The sequence below is a fragment of the Palaemon carinicauda genome, chromosome 8 (genome assembly GCF_036898095.1).
Source record: "Palaemon carinicauda isolate YSFRI2023 chromosome 8, ASM3689809v2, whole genome shotgun sequence".
NCBI classification, from domain to species: Eukaryota; Metazoa; Arthropoda; class Malacostraca; order Decapoda; family Palaemonidae; genus Palaemon; species Palaemon carinicauda.
The window spans coordinates 12,901,495-12,929,058 of NC_090732.1; the positions used below are offsets into that span (position 1 = coordinate 12,901,495).

General features: G+C 43.0%; 1 protein-coding gene across 1 annotated transcript in view; it reads left to right on the top strand.

Moving 5' to 3' along the window:
* LOC137644797 (dentin sialophosphoprotein-like) overlaps window positions 1–25,854 on the top strand; it is a 51,476-nt gene extending 25,622 nt beyond the window's left edge. The window contains exons 7-10 of the mRNA XM_068377694.1: window positions 15,795–16,074; window positions 17,181–17,314; window positions 18,281–18,421; window positions 25,576–25,854. Of these exons, the coding sequence (XP_068233795.1) occupies window positions 15,795–16,074; window positions 17,181–17,314; window positions 18,281–18,421; window positions 25,576–25,854 (834 nt within the window). The remainder of the gene's footprint in view (window positions 1–15,794; window positions 16,075–17,180; window positions 17,315–18,280; window positions 18,422–25,575) is intronic.
* Window positions 25,855–27,564: the final 1,710 nt, after the last annotated feature.

The following is a 27,564-nucleotide window of genomic DNA, read 5'->3' on the forward strand; positions in this document are numbered from 1 at the left end:
ATACAAACCCTCATTCTTTACTATAGGAGATATTCTAGCGCAAGCTGGAAAATACGGCAGAAAAACCTTAACAAGGTTGTTAACGACCGGACAGGTAATTACCCACCTGTCAGTGGTGTTGGACCGCCGGTCGGTAGCTGCTGTTTACCTTCAATCGAATTCTAGCCGTCGCAATGGTAACACCTCTGCTCCTGCTTTATTTGCTGGTAGACTAACCTTTGTCTTTTTTTTTTTTTTTTTTTTTTTTTTTTTGATTAATCCTTTTTCTTTTTCTTTATAGATGATGTCCTCTATTTGAGGAAGTGTTCACGACGCCTTTATGTCACCGTTGGATGTGGATCCTCTTTCCCTATGCCCCGTTACGGATGTCATGGGTGTTCTGCTACCCTGCGGAGGATGAGTTCCCCTGCCAAGTATGTAGAAGAGGTCTCCACATTACCTTCTCCTCCTCCCCCTCCACTTCATTGTCCTCCCTTCTTCAGAGGCTAGGAGGGAGAGATAGAGAAGAGGAAAAGGAGAGATCGCACTCCATTGCCCAGTGGTTCTCTCCGGAATCACAGGCGACATTGGAGGAGACATAATCGTTCTTGCTCTTCCTCACCTTCTGTCTCTTCACGAGATGTCTCGCCGTTAGCCTAAGCACTCTCGTCACAAACTTAATAGTGCTTCCTTCTTACCCTAACATAGGGCATCAAGAGCGTATGCGCCAACATGCGCATACGCTCCAACAAGAGCATAGCTCCATCTCGTGCCATGCGCTCACCTGCGCACAAACTCCTGCGCGCCACCAATCTTCTGCGCAATGGCACTCTTGCGCGATGGCACTCTCCTGCGCCTGCACGTGCGCATACGCGCCCAACACCATCCTACGCGACAGGTAAAACCTGCGCGTCAACTTTCTACTGTTAGAAGGTCTTCTGACAAGGCAGCCATGGTGCCTTCTCCCGCAGCGCCAGTGCTTACCAACGCGCTAGCGCTTTGCAACACGCCAACGCTTATCAACGCGCTAGCGCTTTGCAACACGCCAACGCTTATCAACGCGCCAGCACTTACCGGCGCACCAGCCTTCTCCTGCATCCACAAGGATATGCGGGCACGCCCATATGATTCCACTTAGGGGAATTTTCTCCTGCGCGCGCACGCGCTCTCTACGGTTGGCACAGACGTGCGAGATAACTCTCCCGCCCGCACGCTTGTGTACGCCTTCACCTATTCTCACCGAAGAGACAGGCGAAATAGGAAGAGACGTTTCATTCTCGCTCTTTCTCGCCTTTTGTCTCTCACCGAGACTTCCTGCCTCAAGGTTAAATACACTCGTGCCACAAATCTGAGAAGAACGATCCCTCTCGTCATCGTTCTGCCTCGCTGTCGTCGTCGTGCGAGGGATCATCTAAGAAAACAGGAGAGAGGCCAAGGGCAAAGCACGTCCTAACCTCGAACCCTCTTCTTCGCATTTTAGTTTGAGGGTCTCTGTCCGCTCTAGAAAAAGTCAGATAGAGTGCTTCTCCTTGCTTTTCTCTCTATCTTCAGAGAGATCGCTCTCGCCTTTGAATTAGCGATCTCTGACCCTTTGGGATCTCGTGACAAAGAAACCTCGGTTTCCCGGTGCATTGTCCCTTCGTTTGCTCACAGCTGGTTGCTGAAACCTTGGGTTTTCGTGCATTTAGTCTCGCTGACACTTCGGTGTCTCGTGACAAGGGAGACTTCCGTTTTCCCGTTGTTCTAGCCCTTCGGGTTCTCGCAACACAAACTCTAGGGGCACGTACGTGCACGCTGAACCTTCAGGTTCTCGCAACACGACCTCTAGGGGCACGCACGATCACGCTGAACCTTCGGGTTCTCGTGACACAAGTCATCAAAAGCGTTACTATTATGTCAGAGAGTCTTCGGACTCTTGTCACGCGGAGTGTTCGCGTACGCCCATCCAACACTACGCTCATAACGATCAGGAGTTTTACCCTTATGGCAGAGTCTTCAGACTCCAGTCACACAGGTGTTCGCACACAATTAGCGCTACACACACAAATCTCCGATCATACACGCCCTAATTCCTTTGCTCCCGATTGAGTTAAGGATTTTGAGTCTCTCGGAAACCTCAAAAGAAGATGCAGGGGTTCGCCCCCTTCTTCTCTTTGGTTGAGAGCAGAAGGGAAAAGTCATGTGGCAGCTCATGAGCTGCCCATGTTACGAGGTAACACTCCTTGTCAACCTGCAACTTGATCAACTTATTGGGAAACTCAGATTGCTGACAGGAGGTTCGCCTCCAGGGATTAGAGATCCTTCCCTTACGAGGGAGTGATAACCTTCCTCGGAATTGGACTGCGTGAAAGATCCATTCCCCTTCCGAGGGAAAGCTTCCCCACTTCAGACAGTCGGCAACCTTCCATCCTTCGTAAGGAGTTGCAAACAGCTCAATGAGTTTTACCTCTGCTATCTCGTCCCCGAAGACTGTGCTTTCTCCCCTGGAGCTGGGGAAAAGAAGTCTACGGCTTATGCCTCCTTCGGGGGGAACTTCTCCCTGGGAGTATGCTGGGCTCAGACGATGTCCTTCTTCGGGAGGACTTCTCTCTCGTTCACGAGAGGAGATTTTTTCGCCTACGTTTTTTCCGTAAAACTGGGAGAAAACTTGCCTTAGGCGATGCCCTCCATCAGAAGATCTTCTCTCTCGTTCGCGAGAGAGAGATTGTTACGCCTTCGCTTTTTTCCCATAGAACTGGGGGAAAGCTTGTCTTAGGCAATGTTCTCCTTCGGGAGAACTTCTTTCTCGCTCGCGAAAGAGAGATTATTACGCCTTCGCTTTTCTCCCATAGAACTGGGGGAAAGCTTGTCTTAGGCAATGTTCTCCTTCGGGAGAACTTCTCTCTCGTTCGCGAGAGAGATTATTAAGCCTATGCTTTTTTCCCCACGAATTGCGAGAAAGCTTGTCTTAGGCCAAGTACCCCTTCGGGAGGACTCCTTTCTCGTTCACGAGAGGGAGTTTTTTTTTTTTTTTACTCGAGAGGGAGTTTTTTTCGCCTACATTTTTTCCCTAGAACTAGGAGAAAACTTGTCTTAAATGATGTCCTCCTTCGGGAGAACCTCTCTCTCGTCCGCGCGAGAGAGATTATTACGCCTATACTTTTTTCCCATAGATCTGGGAGAAAGTTTGCCTTAGGCGATGTCCTCCTTCGGGAGGACTTCTCCCTCGTTCGCGAGAGAGAAATTATTAAACCTACGCGTTTCCCCACTGAGAGGGAAGAAATCTTGCTTTTGGCAATCCTTCCTTCGGGAAAACTTTTCCCTCATTGAGAGAGAAAAGTTAATACGCCTACGCTTTTCCTCATAGAGCAGGGAGAAAGCTTGTTTTAGGCGATCTCCTTAGGGAGAACCTTCCTACCTTCACGAGAGAAACTTGTAGGAGTTTACTGATCTACGCTCCTCCCTCTTACGCCTTTTGGTTCTCCTCCAGGGGCGGAGCGAGAGCCTTGTATTAAGCGACATTCTCCTTCGGGAGAACAAATCTACCCTGCGGAGGAGTTATTTTCATTCCTGACGTTCTCCCCCTCGTGCTGGTAGGAGACGTCTTTTTGATCCTACTGGTTCTCCACTCGTTGACCCCTCGGGGTCTCGTGACGATCACCCTTTCGCCGGGTGTGATCGGGAGCCTTTAAACTTTTATCATGTTTATCCTACGGGTTCTCATGACCTTAGGAGTCCTTCGGGCCTCTGTCGCGTTGGACTTTCGAGTTCACACGACTTGGAACCTTCGAGTTTCAGTTATGGGAGTAGTTGGGCTCTGCTAACAATTAGCACAGAGTGTCCGTGCACAGGCGCAATTAGCGCTATGCACGCGATCATCGTCATTAAGAGTTTACTCTTATGACAGAGCCTTCCGACTCTCGTCAGCGGTCTTCGCCATTACCTCCAGACACTCCGACTTCTACCATTCTTCCCCTTTCGATAAAAAAGATACGAGGGGTAAGATATAAGGTTTGTCTGCTACTCGCGTCTCCACTTTTTCCTGTAATAACACGCGAGGAATTATCGCAGCCTGAGGATTCCTCGTGAGTGCTGCCGTCGAGGGACTTAGAATCCTTCTATTGAAGGACTCTAAGAACTGTGTGTTATATCTCATGCCTCGGCGATTTGCATCTGTCTCCTCGACCCGTTGTCTCTCCAGCCTTAGACAGGCTATGTATTGACAGTCTGGGGTTCGAGTCCCGCCCAGACTCTTTAGAGCCTTCAGTGCCTACAACCTTACCATCCTTGTAAGCTAAGGTTGGGGGGAGTCTATAGTTCTATCTGCTGAGTCTTCAGCAGCCACTGCCTAGCCTTCCCTGGTCCTAGCAGGGTTGGAGAGGAGGCTTGGTCATTGACCATATATGGTCAGTCTCTAGGACATTGTCCTAACGGCTAGTGCAATGTCACTGTCCCTCGCCTCTGCCTTTCTTGAGCGACCTTTAAACCTGGTCTGTTCTCTGAGTTCAGAGATGCCAACCTTCTCTTCTGATCTTAGATCCCTTCACGGCGAGGCTCACACCAGGCTAATCCTCGAAGAGACACTCAACTCTTCCAGGTTCTTCTCAGTCACAGAAGCCTCGGCAAGGGAAGCGACTTCAATGTCCCTTCTGGCTTGCACGTGGTCTGATACAGTCGGCTACCTTGCGAGCCACGAGGACTTGTCAAACCAAACTCTAGGCAGACCCTACAAGAAGTCCTAACTGCTGGGGCTAAGACATGGACTTCTTAACCACTACAACAGCGACAATGTGAAGCATTTAGATCCTCAAAAGGAAGGATCAGTAGTTCCCAGACTTCCTTTTGTTCCTCAGTGAGGAAAGCTTCTCTCAGTCTCGGCGATTAAGGGCTATTGCGCAGCCTTGAGCCTTATCTGTAGACGGAGAAGGGGTTGACCTCTCCGCCTCAGAAGACATCACCTTGGTTGTTTCGGTGTTGGAGTGATCTTGCCCCCCCCCCCCCCCCCCCTTGAGATTAAACCATCTCCTTGAGACGTGTCTTACGTTCGCTGAAGGGTCTGCCCTATGTGCCCTTAAGGGCCTCAGACCCTCTCTGAACCTTAAGACCGTCTTCCTCGTACCTCTGTCCTCCGCTAAAAGGGTCAGTGAGCTACATGGTCTCTTATGCCACTCATTCTAAAAGATGGGGTGGGGGGGGGGCGAGCGTCTTGCAACTTCGCACCGGGCTTGGTGGCTAGACTCACAATCCTTCATCTACCGATGGGAGATTTCGAGAATATCCACTCTCAATAGGTAACACAGGATGTAGTCCAGTCGTTACTATGGCCAGTCAGGGTGTCAAAGAAACATCTGAGGCGCACCAGACTTTTCAGACCACGTCTCCGTCATCTCTTCCTTGTTCCAACAGGGTAAGAAGAGAATCTCTCGCAACACCATCTCTTTCTGAGTTAAGAAAGTTATTGCGAGGTCTTTTCATGGAGACCTAGAGGCAGCACAACCCAGAGCCCATCAAGTTAGGGGAGTGGCTGCCTCTCTGGCGTTTAAGAGATTTTTCTCAGTCTCCCAAGTCTTAAGTGTTGGGGTCTGGAAACGCCAATCTACATTCACTGCTCACTATTTGAGCGACGTGACACATAGGTCTCTAGACACCCTTTTTATAGGGCCTATTGTGACATGTCAACAGATGCTGTTACTACCTTACGCCCTTTCTGGGGACAGTAACCATTGGTTGAGGATTCTGGGTTACACTAGGTTTTAAGAAGGACATTCGTCGATCTTCTTTGTCTCCTTCTCCCCCACATCTGGGGATCCTAGCCTGTATCCAGTTTCAGCTGGACTCGCCAATGGAAATAAGGTACGATACTCATCTGATTCCTCTCACAGAGTATAAGTTATACTCGTGGTCACGAGGTTTCCCCTTGGCAAGGTCGGGGGAATCCTAAGTTTGAAGGGGTCCGAGTTGAATGTTCCTGACCCACTTCATCCTGAAACATTTGTTTCCATGAAGTTGCAAACCTTCAGTCATACTGAGATTATGGGGATCTACAAAGAAAGAAGATAACGGAAGATTGTTGCTTCAAAAGAGTCTAGTCTGAGGACTATCTTCCCTAAAGATAGGGAACTCCTTGGCCACCCTGGCCTCAAGACTAAGTCTCCTATAGTAAAGAATGAGGGTTTGTATTTAGTGTAGAAACAAATGACAAACTTATAACAGAGTTTGTATTTTTCCTAACATACAAACCCGAATTTTAAATATTAAACTTAGCCAGTGAATATATATATAGCTTACGTCTCCGACGGTCGACAGATTCCAAAAACTCGCGAGCGATCGCCATGAAGGTTGCTGGGTGTGCCCACCAGCGCCGACTATCGGCCAGATACTGCATATACTTCTCAACCAATTCAGTTCTTCTCTGTCGGTGGTAGTGACAGCATTGGTTCCGCTCGCGCTTAACCTCAAGTTTCTACTGATTGGTGAAGTACTTGTTCATGGTTTTATGGCTTTCGCTGTGTTGGATTATTCTCAAACAATACGATCTTCAAAAGAAATTCTTTTGAAAGGAGAGAAAAAATTTTTTTTTACCCTTGCTTTTTTTTTTAATCTCTCTCTGGATTTTTCATAGATAAAAGATGGCCGACCCTTCCCTCAGTGTACGGAAGTGTGTTAAAGGCTTTTAGTAATTATTTTATCACTTTATAAATTATTGTTGATATTTATAGATTTCCCTCTATATATTTTATATCTCACCCGCCTTTATTAGGCCTCTTCGATTCGCTTTCCATTTATACTAAACACCGAGATAAATTTTATGTATTTGTTTATAAGCGACCTATGCCTATTCTTTGTAGGCGGTCCTGACTTGGAAAACGAAGTCAAACAACGTTGAGCCCATTCAACTTTTATGTTTGTTTAGATTGATGAGATGAATATTTTTAGAAAATATTTTAAGAAATTTATTCTTTGAATAGTCTTCGTGCTGTTTTCAAAGATGAACTAACGTCTGGTTTATTTATGCTACGCAGTTTGCACTCTATCGTTACGATAGAGAAAGAGAGAATCACGGTTTCACTTTGCAGAAAGAGTAAATCGATTTTGACGTTTTGTTCATTCTTCTTACAAACTGAAGTTATTTAAATACTAATTTAAAGGAACATGTTAATTTTCAATTTCTTAGTCCTTTTAGTATTTTCCTTTAGTCAAATAACCTTTTATTGACGAAGAGTGAGTGAGCCATTCTCTTGTGAGTGACAAGAGAGAGAGAGAGAGAGAGAACGATCTGAATCTTTATTCTCGTCCCAAGTCTCTGTACAAGGAGTTTGCGAGTGAGTAACGTTGTTCTTCTCGATTCGGATATTTACTCTCGTCCCAAGTCTCGGTACGGGGAGAGAGAGAGAGGATAAAACGTTCTAGTTTTTATTCTCATCCCAAGGCACTCTACGGTGAGAGATTGAAAACGTAGTCCTTAGTGAACTAATTTTAGTCTCCTCCCAAGTCACTGATCTTTTTAACTTTATATATTTCCGTTTTATTCTATATATATGTATATGTTTATTAATTTTTGCATGTGTGTTTAATTTTGTACTGAGCTTACATTATACGACATATTTCGCAATTCTAACCTTTTAATTTAAGGGAGAATTGCGTGCTTCAGGTAGAAATCAGCTTTATTCATGTCTAATGTGAAATTATTAAAAAATGTGATATCAGTGAAGAAAGTGCGAAAAACACGTTCAGTGTTGCTGAGGGTTCGTTTGTTCGTGCTTGTCACTTGCCTAGTCCGAGACCTCTTTCAGGCTCCCCTACCCCAGGGAGAAGGAATGTCGTAGGACCCAAGGAAGTGAGAGGTGTAAACCAACGAACAGACGTTCCCTCAAAGGTATCAGACGTTGCTCTTCAAGCACGTCCTTACCATAAGACAGGAGAGACGAAGTTCTCCTCATCTTCCGATGATTCGTCTCTTAAAAAACCTTGGCGTAAGGTTTCGAGACGGTTGAAACATAAATTAGTTCCTTCAGAACAAGATCAACGTCCTAGCTGTAGTCATCACGAGAGTCCCGTTCATAGCGATGACGTTCATGTACAGACGTTTCCGACGTCACGATCTATTCCGAGTGCGGTTGATCCGAAGTTAAGTGTTTTGCAAGATATGCTGTTAAAGCTTTCTTCTTTAATGAAAGCTTACGATACTGTTCCTGTGCAAAAGGATCCTTTGCTTGTTGTACGTCACGGTTCTGGGATACGTGATTCAGGTCTTCAGCCTTCTAAACGAGATTTGTTGCGTCACGCTGACGTTATCGCTAGTGTCAGCTTTACTGTTAAACGAGATGCGGAGCATAAATCTCGATGTAACTTTGATCGACAGTCAGTTAAGTCGAGTCATAACTTTGATCAGCAGTCACTGCAGTTCCGCCGAGACTTTGAACGTCAGCCACCGCAGTCACAACATGACGTTGAGCTGCAGACACCGCAGACACGATGTGATATTGAGCGGTAGACACCGTAGACACGACGTGATATTGAGCGGTAGACACCGTAGACACGACGTGACGTCGAGGGTCAGTCACCGTAGTCACGATATAGCATTGAACAGCAGTCACCGCTGTTACTACGTGACGTTTGAACGTCAGTCACTTCAGTCACGACGTGTAGTAGAATAACATTCTCTGCAGTCACAACGTGACATCGACCCTCCAACTTTAACTTCTGTTCATATACAAGTTGATGTAGCCTGTCAGGCTTTTCCTTCACGTCATTCTGAATATAAATCTCCTTCTCGCAAGACTTTAGATTTATCAGATGATGTGCCTTCTGAAGATGAAGTTGATGACCCCCTTTCAACTAATGTACCTTTGGGGATTCATTCAGAAGAGGAGGAACCTAGGGTTGTCCAACAATCCCTTGTTTTAAAAAATTATGATTTTCTTTAGGGAAATTTTGTCCTCATTTTGTAACGGCTGCTCCACATTCTCCACCGTCTGAGTTCACTCTTGGCATGACTTTCTTCGACTCCTACATATACGAAGTCAGTTCTCTCTCGTTCTTCCAAGAGAGCCATGCGCTTACTGGGAGACTGGTTGGAATCCAGGGGAAGTTTAGGAAAGTCTGCTTTTGCTTTCCTCCTTCTAAATTAGCTTCTCGCTCGAGCGTCTGGTGTGACACAGGAGAAGTTCTCGGCTTGGGAGTACCTGCCTCTGCCCAGGGAGACTTCTTAAGCCTAGGGGACTCTCCTCGTCGTCTAGCCATGAGACGCTCCAAGATTTTATGGTCGTCTTCAGAGCTAGACCATCTCCTGAAAGGAGTTTTTCGAGCGTTTGAAGTTTTTAATTTTTTGGATTGGTCCCTGGGAGCCTTAAGTAAGAAGGTCTCTCCAGAGGACAATGTATTGCTGTACAAATTATGTCATGCATGAACAAGGCCATAAGGGATGGCTCCAATGAACTGGCAGCCACGTTCACTGCAGGAGTACTTAAGATGTAAGTGCACTCAATGTGTTCATTGTCAAGACAAAGTTCACGATGAAGACTTCCAAATCTGTCTTGGCAGCAGTAAGGGAGGGCGACTGGATGGTCTCTCTCGACCTTCAGGATGCATACTTCCACATCCCGATTCATCCAAACTTTCAACAATATCTGAGGTTTGTGGACGGAAAAGTAGTGTACCAATTTTGAGCACTGTGCTTCGGCCTCAGTCCTGTTCCTCTTGTTTTTACAAGGCTCATGCAAAATGTAGCAAGCTTTCTACATTTTTCAGGGATCAGAGCCTCCCTTTATTTTGACGACTGGCTAATCAGGGCGTCGTCATTAAATCGCTGTCTGGAGAACCTTCAATGGACATAGACCTAACCAAGGAGCTAGGTCTCATAGTGAACGTAGAGAAGTCGTAACTTACTCCATCCCAGACTATTCTTTATTTGGGGATGGAGATACAGTGGTGTCGAATTTTTTGGGCCTTTTCGTCTCCCACAAGAGTGGAACAAGCTCTGTTAAAAGTCCGTCCCTTGCAAGAGAAAAACAGTTGCTCTGTAAGAGTTTGAACAAGCCTCGTGGGAACTCTTTCTTCGCTGGAGCAGTTTTTCTCTCTGGGGAGACTCAACCTTTGCCCTCTCCGATTTAACCTAAATTGGAACAAGGAGAAGGGCTTAGAGAGTATCTCTATCCCAATCTCCAACTCAGTCAAGACATGTCTGACTTGGTGGGACAGCAACGTCAGACTTCGAGAAGGTCTTTCTCTTGCGATCAAGCACCCAAACCATGTGTTGTATTCAGATGCATCGGATTTGGGTTGGGGAGCGCCACTGGACAGTCTGGAATGCTCGGGTCTTTGGTCCACGGATCAGAAGAAACTCCATCTAAGGCAAGAAACATCTCTTTTTTGACGAGATTTGTGCAAGGAGAAATGAATGTCTTAGCGGACTGCCTCAGCAGAAGAGGACAAGTCATCTCCATGGAGTGGACGTTGCACAAGACTGTGTGCGAGAAGCTATGGATGACATGGGGTCAACCCACCATAGATCTTTTTGTGACTTCACTGACAAAGAGGCTCTCGACTTACTGCTCTCCAGTTCCAGATCCAGAGGCAGCCCACATAGACGCTTTCCTGCTGGACTGGTCTCACCTAGACATCTATGCCTTCCCACCATTCAAGATCCTAGACAAGGTTCTTCAGAAGTTCGCCTCTCACGAAGGGACCAGGTTGACGTTGGTTGCTCCCCTCTGGCCCGCGAGAGAGTGGTTCACAGAGGTACTTCTATGGCTAGTAGACATTCCAAGAAGTCTACCGTTGCGGATGGATCTCCTGCGTCAGCCTCACATAAAGAGATTTCATCAAAGCCTCCCCGCGCTTCGTCTAATTGCCTTCAGACTATCGAAAGACACTTTAGGGCTCGAGGGTTTTCGAAGGAGGCAGCTAGAGCGATCGCGAGGGCTAGAAGATCCTCTACCATCAGGATTTATCAATCTAAATGGGAGGTATTTAGAGACTGGTGCAAGTCCTCCTCTATTTCCTCTTCCAGTACCTCTGTAGCGCAGATTGCACATTTTTTGCTTTATCTGAGAAATGGTCGCTCCCTTTCTGCATCTTCCATTAAAGGCTACAGAAGCATGTTAGCTTCTGTTTTCAGGCATAGAAATTTGGATCTATCTAATAACAAAGATCTTCAAGACCTTCTTAAGTCTTTTGAGACTTCCAAGGAGCGTCATATTTCTACTCCTGCTTGGAACTTGGACGTGGTCCTGCAGTTCCTTATGTCAGACAGGTTTGAACCGTTAAATTCAGCCTCCCTGAAGGATCTTACCCTCAAGACACTTTTCTTGGTGAGCTTGGCTTCTGCGAAAAGGGTTAGTGAGATACATGCTTTTAGCAAGAATATCGGCTTCTCCGCTAATAAAGCAGTATGCTCTCTTCAGCTTGGTTTTTTGGCCAAAAATGAACTTCCGTCTCGTCCATGGCCTAAATCATTTGAACTTCCCAGTCTATCTGAGATTGTTGGGAATGAAGTTGAAAGAGTGCTGTGCCCCGTTAGAGCTCTTAAATTTTATTTATCTAGAACTAAACCGCTGCGAGGTTTTTCAGAGGCTTTATGGTGCTCCGTTAAAAAGCCCTCTTTGCCTATGTCGAAGAATGCGTTTTCTTATTTTATTAGACTATTGATTAGAGAGGCACACTCTCATTTAAGTGAGAAGGATCGTAACTTGCTTAAAGTTAAGGCTCATGAAGTTAGAGCAGTAGCAACTTCAGTAACATTTAAACAAAATAGATCCCTTAGAAGTATTATGGACGCGACCTTTTGGAGAAGCAAGTCGGTGTTCACTTCATATTACTTGAAAGATGTCCAGACTCTTTATGAGGACTGCTACACGTTGGGACCATTCGTAGCAGCGAGTGCAGTAGTGGGTGAAGGTTCTACCACTACATTCCCTTAATCCCAATATCCTTTTAATCTTCTCTTGAAAATTTTAATCTTGTTTTGGGTTGTACGGGAGACTACGAAGTCTTTCGCAATCTTTTGATTTGGCGGGTAGTCAAAAATATTGTTTCTTGAGAGCGCCCAGATTAAGGGTATTGATGAGGTCCTGTTGTAGGGGTGTTCACCCTGATTATAACAGCTCCTAGAAGTCTTTCAGCATCCTGAGAGGATTGCTGGGCTTCATAAGGATAGCGGACTAATGAGTCAGAGTATTCATCAGAGTCAGCTTCCTTATCAGGTACCTATACTTAAGTTTGTTTTTTGAATATTTGTCAAAAACTCTTGAGCATATATGCCTTTATTGTTTTAATACTGGTCTCTACCCACCACCATGGGTGTGAATCAGCTATATATATATTCACCGGCTAAGTTTAATATTTAAAAATTATATTTTCAATTTAGAATAAATTTTTGAATATACTTACCCGGATAATATATATAATTAAAGGCCCTCCCTTCCTCCCCGATAGAGACCCTACGGACTGTGAAGAACTGAATTGGTTGAGAAGTATATGCGGTATCTGGCCGATAGTCGGCGCTGGTGGGCACACCCAGCAACCTTCATGGCGATCGCTCGCAAGTTTTTGGAATATGTCGACCGTCAGAGACGTAAGCTATATATATATTCACCGGGTAAGTATATTCAAAAATTTATTTTAAATTGAAAATATCATTTGTTTACACAAATCTTCCCTCCGTCACCGCCCCCTACGATAGTCCTAACTAGAATCCGATTGAAGGTAAACAGCAGCTACCGACCGGCGGTCTCCCACCACTGACAGGTGGGTAATTACCTGTCCGGTCGTTAACGACCTTGTTAAGGTTTTTCTGCCGTATTTTCCAGCTCGCGCTAGAATATCTCCTATAGTAAAGAATTCGGGTTTGTATGTTAGGAAAAATACAAACTCTGTTATAAGTTTGTCATTTTTCCTAACTATACAAAACATAGTCCTTTATGAGGAGCATAATTTCAGAGAAACTGGAACTTGGCTATTAAAATTTATAATGAAGTGTCGATAGTTACTGGCTGGTAGCGGGAAGCTCAGCCCCTCCCTGCCAGCTCGCTGAGTAGCTACTTTGACCTTCACTTAGGGTTTGCAGACTTGAAGGACTCTTTTGTATACATTGTTAGTAATGACCCTTATGCATTTGTGATTTGTTCTTACATGAATACAAACCCTTTTCTTTTGATAGGAGACATCCTTAAGTCAGAGAAAGTACCTGTAACCGAACTGGCTTGTTTAAAGTCATAGGATATACACATGTCCGTAGGAGCAGGAATGTTGATTCCAATCCACTTCCTATGACCTGAAATTATGGTGATAGGGATAGGTTTTTGTCATAGAGGAACCTATATCCCAAGTTTATCTTGATATAAGGCTGAAATGGAGTGATGGGTTTACCTTACTAGCCATCTCCCCCTTGTCAGGAGGATGGGAGAAAAGCACTTCTATCTTAATCTAAAATAGAACAGTAACTCAGTACAGTATGGTGGTAGCTTACCTATGACAAGATCTGATCCAGTTACATAACGGGTTGACCGCTGAACTCCAAGGAAGGAGAAGGAAAAGAGGAAAGAAGGCCAGAGAGTCTTACTTTTATCATAGACTGACATCACAACCTCTATCTTAGATGTGATGCCTCTTGTCCTGTGAGGGCGCTAGGTATACTATATCACCTGTTGAGCAGCTACCATAATTCTTAAAGAAAACTTACCAAGTGACTGTTTTTGTGCATTCCCATAAATAGTGGGCATTTCCAGTGTCCAGCCTTCAAAACTTGGTCCACTTTCAGGTTTTTCCTAAAGGCTAACGGGTCACTTCTGTATGACCACGAGCCTGTGCCGATTCCTCCGGCTTACTTACTGCAATAGTCTCTCAAAGCCAGGAGATGCTGGTTTCGGAGATCTTTTTTTATCCTGCCTTAGCTGATGAAGAGGTTTTGTAGTCGTGGTTTGAAGGCTTAAGTCCATTTCAGGTAGTGTCTTAGTGTCCTCACAAGGCAAAGAAGTAAATCATCTAGATTGTTGGTTGCTTCCCTAAGTGAGGAGATGGAGAAATATTTAAACCTTTTATCATTTACAGTTGGATTTTGATTTTTCTCCACAAGCTCTGTAACAAAGGAGAGCAAGACCTTTCTCCACTATTGGGGATAACTAAGTAGATATGATAAGCCTTGCAGCTCTCCCCCTGCCTTCGTGGAGGCCAGGGCCAATAAAAAGACTGTCTTGAGAGTTAAGCCCTTGTCGGACACCTGCCTTAAAGTTTTATAGGAGGCCCTTTTCAAGGGCCTTGGAACTTTGGTCACATTTCCCGCTGGGGGTTTTAGTTCTCTTGTAAGGCAGGACTGCTCAAAGCTCTTCATGACTATAGTTGACTTCCAAGACAAGGACAGGTCTATGGCTCTCAGTTTGAAGACTTGGCTCAAGGCAAAATAATAGTCCTTCATTGCTGAAACTGAGAGGAACTTCTTCTCATGGAGAAACACGAGGAATTCTGTAGTCAGTTAAATATAGGCTCCAAGAGAGGTATCGCCCATTTTCCCCAGTAGACTACTGTGGAAGACTTTCGAAGGTATCCAGACATCTGCTTTGCTGTGCCTCGCAAAAAGCCTTTTGCTCATAATTGATACTAAATAGCTTTCACCTGTAAAGTGAAGGGTATGTCAACGAGTTGTGGTGTCTGGAGGTGGGGCTGGTAGAGCAAGTTGGGCCAAATGGGTAGCTCTCAGCTCCTCGGTCAGAAGCATTAGAAGGTACTGGTACCATTCTACCTTGGGTCACTTGGGAGCCCACTAACATCATCTTGAGGTTTTTACCATCCATCGAAGCCGGCTAAATGGCGGAAAAACATAGACGTCTAGGCTGTCCCACAGATGTTCAAATGCATTTTCTAATGCCGCTACTCAATCCAAAACTGGTGATTAGTAAATCGGGGTCGTCTTGTTAAGTCTTGTCACAAAGAGGTCAATCATTTGGAACCCTGTAAAGTCGAGAAGCTCCTCGCCACTTGTGGATGAAGGGATTTCTCTGATCCGACCACTTATCCCTTTCAACTTGTGTCAGTGAACACGTTCCTTTAGGTGGGAAGGATTCTCCGAGACAACTTGACTGTGGTGTTCAGTGCCCACTTGTGAGCCTACATCAACAAGTTACAGAGGGGCTGTGAAACAATACCTCCTTGTTTGTTGATGTGTGCCATTACAGTAGAGGTATCCCTCATCAGTGGCGTATCAGGTTCTGCTGGAATGACAGCAGCTTATTGGAAAAAGGAAATGTAAGTCACATTGTCTTTCTTTCCTCCCCATTCTAAGTGGTATTTTGTGTTTATGTAAAGGTTTATGCTGTAGTTTGAAAATATATAGGGAATGATGGTATTTCTGGATCATCTGGTATGGAAGTCTAGCGCATGTCCAGAAGCTCAACTGGTGCTATTCCATGCTTAGCGGTGTCGGAGGGAAAGTATAAGTATTGAGATACAATGGCAAATTTTTAGTATGAAGTTGAGAAGCTCATGTTTTGAAGATGTTAGTAATGTGACTTACAGGTAAGTGTAAACAAAATGAATACAGTACTGTATAAATACTGTAGTCAAGACATGGAAGTAATAGCCTCATTTGATATTTGATTATCTAGTGAGTTTTTTGTAGTCTGAGGATTGATACCTTAGTCATCAGTATATCACATTTAGTAGTGTATTGGGAATTACATATTTGTTAATTCATTCTATTAAAAAAAATCATTAGTTCTGATGTAATATGTTTAATAATGCATCTGCAGTTCTTTTTCAGGTTGCATATCATAAGAATAATTGTAAATTGCACAATTCTTGTGGATACTTAAAGTCTCACCACTTGTACTTACGCTTTGCAGGATTACGAATCAGATTTTGAAAATGACACAGGTTCTGGAAATGAAGATGAAGACTCATCATCATCATCCACATCAACACCAGCATCTTCGTCTTCACCGTTATCATTGTCATCATCATCTGAAGAAAGTGATGAAGAAACTAGAGATCCTGATTTGGAGGCAGTGCTTCAAGCTATGAAGAAAGAAAATAATTTTTCTTATCCATTGGAACGTGTTTATACATTTGATGATCCCACACAAGATGAAAGACCACTTTCTCCAGTAATAGAAGAAAAGAAAGGTAGCTATGTACAGTGTATGATTGGTTTAAGTAAGATCTAACTTGTGACTCAATTTGTGTTCTCTAATATTACTGTGTTTCTGTTTTGGGTTGGTGCCACAAGCAATTCATATTAGGTATTGCTTAAGGTTCTTTGTGGCGTCCATTTGACCCCATGGTTGCACCTACATTTTAGGCTTGTTCTTACAGTTGTTCCCATTTCCTTTCTTCCATCCTAATGTCCAAAACTCTTAACTTTAACCTCATTACAATTGTGGATTTCCCCCAGTCTAATCCCTTGCCCAAATTCAATAAATGGATGTATAACATTACTGCGACCTCTTTGATAAATGTTATCATAATGTGTTTATACATACATACATACATATACCAAGGCACTTCCCCCAATTTTGGGGGGTAGCCGACATCAACAAATAAAACAAAAACAAAAAAGGGGACCTCTACTCTCTACGTTCCTCCCAGCCTAATGTGTTTATACTAATGTAAATACTATTCCTTATTCTTTTTATCGTTTCAGAGCGTAGACCATTTCTGAATGTGATTATTATAATTAACAGTGTACTTTACTTCAAAATGAGACAACTTAGGGATAAAGTTTAATTGAGGGAAGTCAGGGATTCATTATGAAGACCATGAACTTTGGATGTTGCCAGATATTTCCATAAAAACAATAATCACACATACAAGATTTTTTGAAGGTCAGAAACTTGAATTATGTAAAAACTGTGATGTTCAAAACCAGTATAAGTCCCTTAAAGTTGCATCTTAAATAGTACTGAAGTATTTTGCAATACTGTATTTTTCAGTCGTGCAGCATTGCTGTTTGCCTTTTACTTTTCACCCAACTTATCCTTTTACCCTTTTCCTTTTCACTGTATGTGTACTATCAAATCTTGGTGCGAGCCTCATGTAATTTTAAAATAAGAAGAAATGTTTTATATTGTTGTCTTACTCATAAGTTACATAACAAGTTATGTTGTTATTGAAGCAGCTCAAATTTGGTCTGTTGATTTTTTAAATTGGTAAGAAAAATATCCATGAAAATTGAGTTTGTATTTTTGAAACAAGCAATTATATTTCACATTTCTGCTTTTCATACTTTTCAGAAGTGGTACAAGATACAGCATCTAAAACAGCACCTCAACCTCAGGAAAAACCGAATACCAATGTCCAGAGACCAAAAACGTCCCGAACCTTTGTAAATTTTGCCGTTGCCAAGAAAAGACAAGAAGCAGCACATGTAAGTTTCAATAATATATTAATAAATTTTAATAGAGGACAAAACCAATTTAGGAGTATGCAAATTGTTTTGTATTTCTCAGTAACTTTGTCAGTACATTAGAAGATAATTTTTGATTGAGACAAAGTTTTTTGGTGTATACTAATTTTTAGTATAGAAATTCACAGTGTAAGTATAGCCTTGTTCAAGAAAATTTTATGTTTTTTATTCTAACTAAAGGCATGAATAGGCATATGTTTTATTGAGTCAGTATCTCATAATGTACTTATTCTTTGTGTGTAATCATCCTTGTTGGAGAAGCTCATACCTCACGGGTGACTCCTCGAGCGATCTATCAAGTGGTGTTACTTCAGTGGTGTTTGAAGGATTACTGGTTGACCTTCAGGGATATGCAAGCCATTGGGAATCTTTTTCTATGAAAGTTGAAACCACATGGTCCATTTTTTTCCCCCCTTCTGAGTGATAACTATAGTCTTGGGGATCGGAGAGTACTCTTTCTCTCCAATTACTTTGAGGAGGTAGTTTTCATCTTTCCAGAATTGTATGATATAAATTATGGGGCCAAGCATTAGCTTATTAAGATTAAGTGAATGGATTTTGAACAGTTTTATATCTAGCTATTAGTTTATTGAGTAATTCTAGCAAGTAATTTTCTGTCAGTGCTTCTCTTTCTTGTGACATTATTCAGTAGAGAACAATCAATCATCATACTCAATATTCAGTCTGAGCTTCTTTATATAGTACAGTATTCTTGCATTATACAGTATAATTCCAGTCATGAATCATGTCCTGTCATAGGATATTTAATTTATAATTTAGCTCACCTTGTATTTTTAGTTTGTATTTTTTATAATTTGTTTGGACTAGATTTTATCACTGAAAGCAATATTTATGAGAGTAGCTGTTAGATTGCTAATTTATTTTGTCATAAAGGCATAACTGAAAGTTATTATTTCTTTATTTCAGGCTCATTCAAAAATGAATAGTCGTGGTCGTATATTATTGAGCATGATTCAGCTTGATACAGTTAGTGTAGATCTTCTGACACTAGCACCAGTGTCTTATGAAGCTTACATTTCTAGCTTTGGACATTCAAACAGACAACAGGTAAGTTATTTCTGTGACTTTTTAACCAGCAGATGGAAAACTCATAAATGAAAAGGATAAACTGCTTTTATCTTTTTACTTTTGGTTGATTAGGATGTCTTTAAGATATCTCCATTTATTTAAATCTTTTCTTTGATCCAAGGGCTTTACTTTATATATAATTACAAGTTATTTATTAGAGGGTACGTTCAGTATTGCCATTCTTGCTATCGAGTAATGTGTATCGGTTATCTCCATGATATTCATACCTGATCATTAGGCATATGTCCATTTTCTTAATCTAGCTAATAATACAGGATGCCTTAAAAGAGAGCATAATATAGAACATTGTTTTTATTCAAATTCCAATCTAGTTTTGAAATCATGCATAGCAAGAGTCTTTTGATTTTAATATGCTGTTGCACTTTCTATATAGCTTGCAAGATTTATATTTATTTTACTATTGTATGAGTTTTTTTTTCTTTTACCATAAACTTCAATTCCCACTTTGACCTATCTATTTCAAATATTCTAGTTGTGTCTGCAATTCGTTTGTAATGGTGTATGTCCAACATTCAAGTTTTCAATATTAATCTTACCCGATGATCATGTAGCTGTCAACTCTGTTGCCCGACAGAAAAAACCTAAGGTCGGGATACGCCAGCGATCGCTATACAGGTGGGGGTGTACAACAACAGCGCCATCTGTCGAGTAGGTACTCAGGTACTTCTTGTCAACAAGAACCAATTTTTCCTCTGTCGTGCCACCGGCAAGACCTACTTGGATACGCTGTTGTTTCTGGAGTTGTTTTCACGCTTTTGGTGATGTATTTGCTCTAGATTTTAGCTTTCGCTATTCAGGAACTATTATCATTAGCTTATCAAGCTTTTTGATTAAATTTGGATTAATTGTTGATGAACTTTGCTAGATTTTGGATTCCCCCCTTGGCTAATTCAAGAATTCAAGATGTCTGACCATTCTCAAGTCCCTAAGTACAGGCAGTGTAGCGCTAGGGACTGTTCTAGGCGTCTTCCGAAGGCCTCTATAGATCCTCACACCGTTTGTTCCAATTGTAGGGGTAAATCCTGTCAATTGGAAGATCGATGTGAGGAATGCGCTGGGCTTTCGGAATTCGATTTTAATGAATTCCTAAAGAATGCACGTAGGCTAGAGAAGGATAGGATCAGGAGGAGTTCTTCTCGCTCGTTTGATTTTTCCTCTCCCCATGCCCCTCAACCTATTCCTTCCCCTGTAGTGGTGACTCCCGACCCTGCTACTAGTGCTCAACCCTCGATGGCGGACATGATGCGTGCCATTCAGGCTCTTGGTGACAGAGTGGAGTCATTAGCTAATGACCGGAATCAACTTTTGGCCGATGTCAAAGAGTTGAAAGAAAAAAGTGCAGTGGGAAGTGTAGTGAGTGCAAGTGCGGTGAAAAGTGTCAGTGTCAGTGTTACGCATGAGGGTGCATCTGTTCGTGCCAGTCGTCCTCCCAGTCCGGGACCTCTTGCAAGCTCCCAAGCCCAGGGGAGAAGCAATGTCGAAGGACCAAAGGGTTCGACAGGCCTTGATCAGCGTACGGATGTACCCTCAGTGGTTGCGGACGCATCTTGCAGAGATCGTCCCATCCACAAACAGACGAGTGAGCCCATTCATTCCTCGTCTGTGGAAGAAGTTTCTAGGAAGAAACGTTGGACCAAGGTCTCACGACCTCTCAAGCGCAAGGTCCCTTCCGAGCGAGTCCAACGGCCCAGGTGTAGCCACTGGGTCAGTTCGGACTCGCCGCAGTCTTCCGAAGACTGCACATCTCCCAAGAGAGGTAGAGTGGTTCCGCAGCAGGCAATCACTCCGTCTGTTGCCGCACCAACCACGGTAGACCCTAAGTGGTCCATGCTGCAGACTATGCAGTCGCAGCTTGCTTCCTTCATGCAGGAGTATCGTGCTGAGAAGGTTGACACTGCACCTGTTAACCTACAACCTGCCACGGTTGTGCGCTCAGCAGATGCTGCGGCTGCCTGCTCCCACACTCCACCTGTGAGAGCTCCACCACCGATGCGCAGTCGACCCTGCCAGACGCATGTTGACGTTAGCCGACATGCGGCACCCTCCGTTGACATGCGTGAGCTACCGCATCAGCAGTGGGAAGGTGCTGTCAAGCTGCCGTGTTTTGACGCAATGCGGCAGTCTCCGCAACCCACGGCAGTCCCTCCCACGCACCAGCACTCCGCTTTTGTTGTTGCCAGCTCGCAGACTGACCAGCAGCGGCATGATGTTGGATCCAGTGCAGCTACGCATGCACCCGTGCTGCCGGATTCAGCCGTTCAGCTTTCTGCTCCACCTTTGCCACTTCCTCCTCAGCATTCGGATGAAGGAGTATCTGATGACGACGAAGCTGCGCATTTGGACGATCCGCACTCCGACATAGAAGAACCCAAGTCTACGCCTCCCTCCTTAGACTTTAGGAAAGTCCTTGCCCTGTTTAGGGAGTTGTATCCGGAACAGTTTGTGTCTGCAACCCTGCGCTCACCTCCCTCCGAGTTCGCTTTAGGCATGCAGTCAGCAGCTCCTGCCTTTACGAAACTCGTACTCGCGCGCTCATCCAAGAGAGCTTTGAGGGTACTGGGAGAGTGGTTGCAGTCCAAGAAGCAACTGGGGAAGACTGCCTTCATCTTTCCGCCTACCAAGCTTGCTTCCAAATCTAGCGTCTGGTATGCCACGGGAGAGGAACCCGGCTTGGGAGTTCCTGCCTCTGCCCAGGGCGACTTCTCAAGTCTGGTTGACTCTCCCCGCAGGCTGGCTATGAGACGCTCCAAGATTTGCTGGTCCTTTTCTGACATGGACCATCTGTTGAAGGGAGTTTTTCGTGCTTTTGAGATCTTCAACTTCCTGGACTGGTGTTTGGGAGCGTTAAGCAGAAAGACCTCCCCTTCGGATAAGGACTCTGCCATGCTTATCATGTCTAGCATGGACAAAGCCATTCGGGATGGGTCTGGTGAGCTTGCGGCTTCGTACGTGTCTGGAGTGCTTAAGAAGAGAGATCACCTTTGCTCCTTCTTGTCTGCGGGGATCACACCATGCCAGAAGTCGGAGTTGATGTTTGCTCCGCTTTCCAAGTGTCTTTTTCCGGAAGAGCTGATCAAGGGGATTGCTGCCTCGTTGATCCAGAAGGATACCCATGACCTGGTGGCGTCTTCCGCACGTAAAGTCACAGCTTTACCTTCCGTGCCTAGACCTAGGATGGACACACCAGCGTCTAGGTTCATCCCGCCCTTTCGTGGCAGAACCTCCAGCAGAGGAGGTACCCGTGCCGACAGTCATCGTGGCAAAAAGAAGAAGGGTTCCAAGTCCTCAAAAGGCAGAATCTGACTGCCTACCTCTCCAGACAGCAGTGGGAGCCAGGCTCAAGAACTACTGGCAGGCTTGGGAGAGCAGAGGTGCAGACGCTCAGTCTGTGAAGTTGCTAAGAGAGGGGTACAAGATTCCGTTCTGGCGCAATCCCCCTCTAGCAACTACTCCCATCAACCTCTCTCCCAACTACAAGGAGGAGGACAAGAGGCTAGCTTTGCAGCAAGAGGTGTCTCTCTTGCTACAAAAGGGAGCGGTAGTCATAGTCCGGGACCATCAATCCCCGGGCTTCTACAACCGTCTCTTCCTGGTAGCGAAGAAGACAGGAGGGTGGAGACCGGTGCTGGACGTCAGTGCTCTCAATGCATTTGTCACCAAGCAGACGTTCACCATGGAGACGACGAAGTCGGTGCTAGCATCGGTCAGGAAGGAAGACTGGATGGTCTCGTTGGACCTAAAAGACGCGTACTTTCATGTCCCCGTCCATCCAGACTCCCAACCTTTCCTAAGGTTCGTCTTTGGAAAGGTCGTTTACCAGTTCCAAGCCCTGTGCTTTGGCCTAAGCACGGCACCTCTTGTGTTTACCAAACTGATGAGGTATATTGCCAAATTCCTTCACTTGGCAGACATCAGATCCTCCCTCTATTTGGACGACTGGCTTTTAAGAGCTCCGTCAAGTCGTCGCTGTCTGGAGAATCTCAGATGGACTATGGATCTGACCAAGGAATTGGGTCTCCTGGTCAATATAGAGAAGTCCCAACTCGTCCCATCCCAAACCATTGTCTATCTAGGTATGGAGATTCAGAGTCGAGCTTTTCGGGCTTTTCCGTCGGCCCCCAGAATCAGTCAAGCCCAAGAATGCATCCAGAGCATGCTGAGAAGGAACCGATGTTCAGTCAGGCAGTGGATGAGTCTAACAGGGACGCTTTCATCGCTGGCCCAGTTCGTCGCGTTAGGGAGACTCCACCTCCGCCCCCTTCAGTATCATCTAGCTGCTCACTGGAGAAAGGACATGACGCAAGAAGCGGTCTCAGTTCCTATATCCGAAGAGATGAGGTCTGCGCTGACGTGGTGGAAGAACAGCATTCTTCTCAAGGAAGGTCTACCATTGGCTGTTCAGACCCCCGACCACCTTCTCTTCTCGGACGCATCGGACACGGGCTGGGGTGCGACACTGGACGGACGGGAATGCTCGGGCACATCAACTGCAAGGAGCTATTGGCAGTTCATCTGGCCTTGAGAAACTTCAAGTCCCTCCTTCTAGGCAAGGTGGTGGAGGTGAACTCCGACAACACTACAGCCTTGGCGTACATCTCCAAGCAAGGAGGGACTCATTCGAGGAAGTTGTTCGAGATCGCAAGGGACCTCCTCACCTGGTCAAGAGATCGAAAGATTTCGCTGGTAACGAGGTTCATTCAAGGCGACATGAATGTCATGGCAGATCGCCTCAGCCGGAAGGGTCAGGTCATCCCCACAGAGTGGACCCTTCACAAGAATGTTTGCAGCAGACTATGGGCCCTGTGGGGTCAGCCCACCATAGATCTGTTCGCTACCTCGATGACCAAGAGGCTCCCGAATTATTGCTCACTGATTCCGGACCCAGCAGCAGTTCACGTAGATGCCTTTCTTCTGGATTGGTCCCATCTAGACCTGTATGCGTTCCCTCCGTTCAAGATTGTCAACAAGGTACTGCAGAAGTTCGCCTCTCACGAAGGGACACGGTTGACGTTGGTTGCTCCCCTCTGGCCCGCGAGAGAATGGTTCACCGAGGTACTGCAATGGCTAGTGGACGTTCCCAGGACTCTTCCTCTAAGAGTGGACCTTCTGCGTCAGCCGCACGTAAAGAAGGTACACCCAAGCCTCCACGCTCTTCGTCTGACTGCCTTCAGACTATCGAAAGACTCTCAAGAGCTAGAGGCTTTTCGAAGGAGGCAGCCAGAGCGATTGCCAGAGCAAGGAGGACATCCACTCTCAAGGTCTACCAGTCAAAATGGGAAGTCTTCCGAAGCTGGTGCAAGGCGAATTCAGTTTCCTCAACCAGTACCTCTGTAACGCAGATAGCTGACTTCCTTTCACATCTAAGGAATGTAAGATCCCTATCAGCTCCTACGATCAAAGGTTACAGAAGCATGTTGGCAGCAGTCTTCCGCCACAGAGGCTTAGATCTTTCCACCAACAAAGATCTACAGGACCTCCTTAAGTCTTTTGAGACCTCAAAGGAGCGTCGGTTAGCCACACCAGGCTGGAACCTAGACGTGGTTTTAAGGTTCCTGATGTCAGCAAGGTTCGAACCGCTTCAATCAGCCTCTTTTAAGGATCTCACATTAAAGACTCTTTTCCTCGTTTGCTTAGCAACAGCTAAAAGAGTCAGTGAGATTCACGCCTTCAGCAGGAACATAGGTTTTACATCTGAAACGGCTACATGTTCCTTACAGCTTGGTTTTTTAGCTAAAAACGAGCTTCCTTCTCGTCCTTGGCCCAAGTCGTTCGAGATCCCAAGCCTGTCCAACTTGGTTGGTAACGAACAAGAGAGAGTACTATGCCCAGTAAGAGCTCTTAAGTACTATTTAAGACGTACAAAGCCATTACGAGGACAATCAGAAGCTTTATGGTGTTCTATTAAGAAACCTGCTTTACCGATGTCTAAGAACGCAGTTTCTTACTACATCAGGCTTTTGATTAGAGAGGCCCATTCTCATCTGAAGGAAGAAGACCATGCTTTGCTGAAGGTAAGGACACATGAAGTTAGAGCTGTCGCTACTTCAGTGGCCTTCAAACAGAACCGTTCTCTGCAGAGTGTAATGGATGCAACCTATTGGAGAAGCAAGTCAGTGTTCGCATCATTTTACCTTAAAGATGTCCAGTCTCTTTACGAGAACTGCTACACCCTGGGACCATTCGTAGCAGCGAGTGCAGTAGTAGGTGAGGGCTCAACCACTACATTCCCATAATCTCATAACCTTTTTTAATCTTTCTCTTGAAATGCTTTTTATTGTTGTTTTTGGGTTGTACGGAAGGCTAAGAAGCCTTCCGCATCCTGGTTGATTTGGCGGGTGGTCAAATTCTTTCTTGAGAAGCGCCTAGATTAGAGGTTGTGATGAGGTCCTTTAGTATGGGTTGCAGCCCTTCATACTTCAGCACCTAGGAGTCGCTCAGCATCCTAAGAGGATCGCTAGGCTCAGTAAGGAAGACGTACTTAAAAAGGCAGAGTAATGGTTCAAGTCGACTTCCTTACCAGGTACTTATTTATTTTATGTTTGTTATTTTGAATAACTGCTAAAATGAAATACGGGATACTTAGCTTCTAATGTTAACATGTATGCTGGTCTCCACCCACCCCCCTGGGTGTGAATCAGCTACATGATCATCGGGTAAGATTAATATTGAAAAATGTTATTTTCCTTAGTAAAATAAATTTTTGAATATACTTACCCGATGATCATGAATTTAAGGACCCTCCCTTCCTCCCCATAGAGACCCAGTGGACCGAGGAGAAAATTGGTTCTTGTTGACAAGAAGTACCTGAGTACCTACTGGACAGATGGCGCTGTTGTTGTACACCCCCACCTGTATAGCGATCGCTGGCGTATCCCGACCTTAGGTTTTTTCTGTCGGGCAACAGAGTTGACAGCTACATGATCATCGGGTAAGTATATTCAAAAATTTATTTTACTAAGGAAAATAACATATTTGTTGAATAATTTTATAAATAAATAGTTCCTTTAAATCACACCTAATGTTATTGTAGGCTACAAAACATCCATAATGATTTCATGCTACTGTGAAGTAAATCCATCAAGATATTAAGGTGTGATATTTCGTTTAACTAGGTTAATGTTCAGACAAATGAAGATGCTCTGAGCGAAGAAATCCAAACAGAACCTATTGTAACGCGCAACAAATGGACGCAGAAGCCTGTGCACATTACTATTGGTGAAGACAATGTACTTCCAGGACCCGAAGATTATATGGGTGTTGGAGGAGATATGGGCCCTTTGACATTCACAGGAGCTTCAAGTAGAACATCTGGCACGTCTCGCCTCACGTCCTTCCTTACTTCAGCATCTCAGGTACAATATGATGGTTACTCAGTTAAAAGACATATATGATTTAATGGTTTTATATACATTTTTTTCAGTGCATGGTAATATATATTCTCACAATGGTTTTTAGTATCTGAATAAGTTGCTGACTCTATTGAATTTTACTTGATTAGATTATTTGAACTCCAGTAACTTAGAATCAATATACCTCATGTTAAGTTGTTTTTTAATTTGTTGTTTCATCTTGAAAAACAATCGGAAAAATTATCCTAAATTTTAAATAATTTTCGTAATTAAAATTTGTAGATTTACTGGAAAGATGCTGAAAAAAATTAGTGAATGGCTTAGTGTATTAGTAATGATTTTGGGTTGCTTGTAGGTGTTTATAGAGTTTGTAGTTTTTGTAGTTAATTTGCAGTATATATATTTTTTGTGTGTTAATTAGGGAGTCTGGGAACCCACAATACTGAGTCTGTATTACTTCAAAGTAGAAAATATTTTTGTACTTTTTTTTTACCCCTTGCAGATTTTAATATCTATTTATTTATTCAAAATGAATCTGTTTTGCTCTATCTGTTTCTTGATAAGAGGGGGGTGGGTGGGTGGGAAATAGATCAAATAGTATTCAAGGCATACTTGTATAGTGATCCTTTAACATGAAATTTTTAGCTGTATCCAAATTTATTTGGTTGAAGAAAGTTCTTCAATATTGTATTTATCATAGGTACTAAACTTAAAAGTTAAGTTTTTCAAATATTTTTCCAACTTAACTTATTTTACTTAATCTCATGTTATACATGTGCATTACAGTGTTTGCAAAGGTATGCATAATACAGTACAGTATAAAGAAAATTGTATCTAGAACACCATAGCCTATATATATATATATATATATATGTACTGTATGTATTTACTGTACTGTATATATATATATATATATGTACTGTATGTATTTACTGTACTGTATATATATATATATATGTACTGTATGTATTTACTGTACTGTATATATATATATATATATATGTACTGTATGTATTTACTGTACTGTATATATATATATATATGTACTGTATGTATTTACTGTACTGTATATATATATATATATATAGATATATATATATATATATATAGATATATATTATATATATATATATAGATATATATAGATATATATATATAGATATATATAGATATATATATATATATATATAGATATATATAGATATATATATATATATATATATAGATATATATATATATAGATATATATATATATAGATATATATAGATATATATATATATATATATATACAGATATATATAGATATATATATATATATAGATATATATATATATATATATATAGATATATATATATAGATATATATATATAGATATATATATATATAGATATATATATAGATATATATATATATATAGATATATATATATATATATAGATATATATATATAGATATATATATATAGATATATATATATATAGATATATATATAGATATATATATATATAGATATATATATATAGATATATATATATATAGATATATATATATATAGATATATATATATAGATATATATATATATATAGATATATATATATATAGATATATATATATATAGATATATATATAGATATATATATAGATATAGATATAAATATATATATATATATATATAGATATATATATATAGATATATATATAGATATATATATAGATATAGATATATATATAGATATATATATATATATA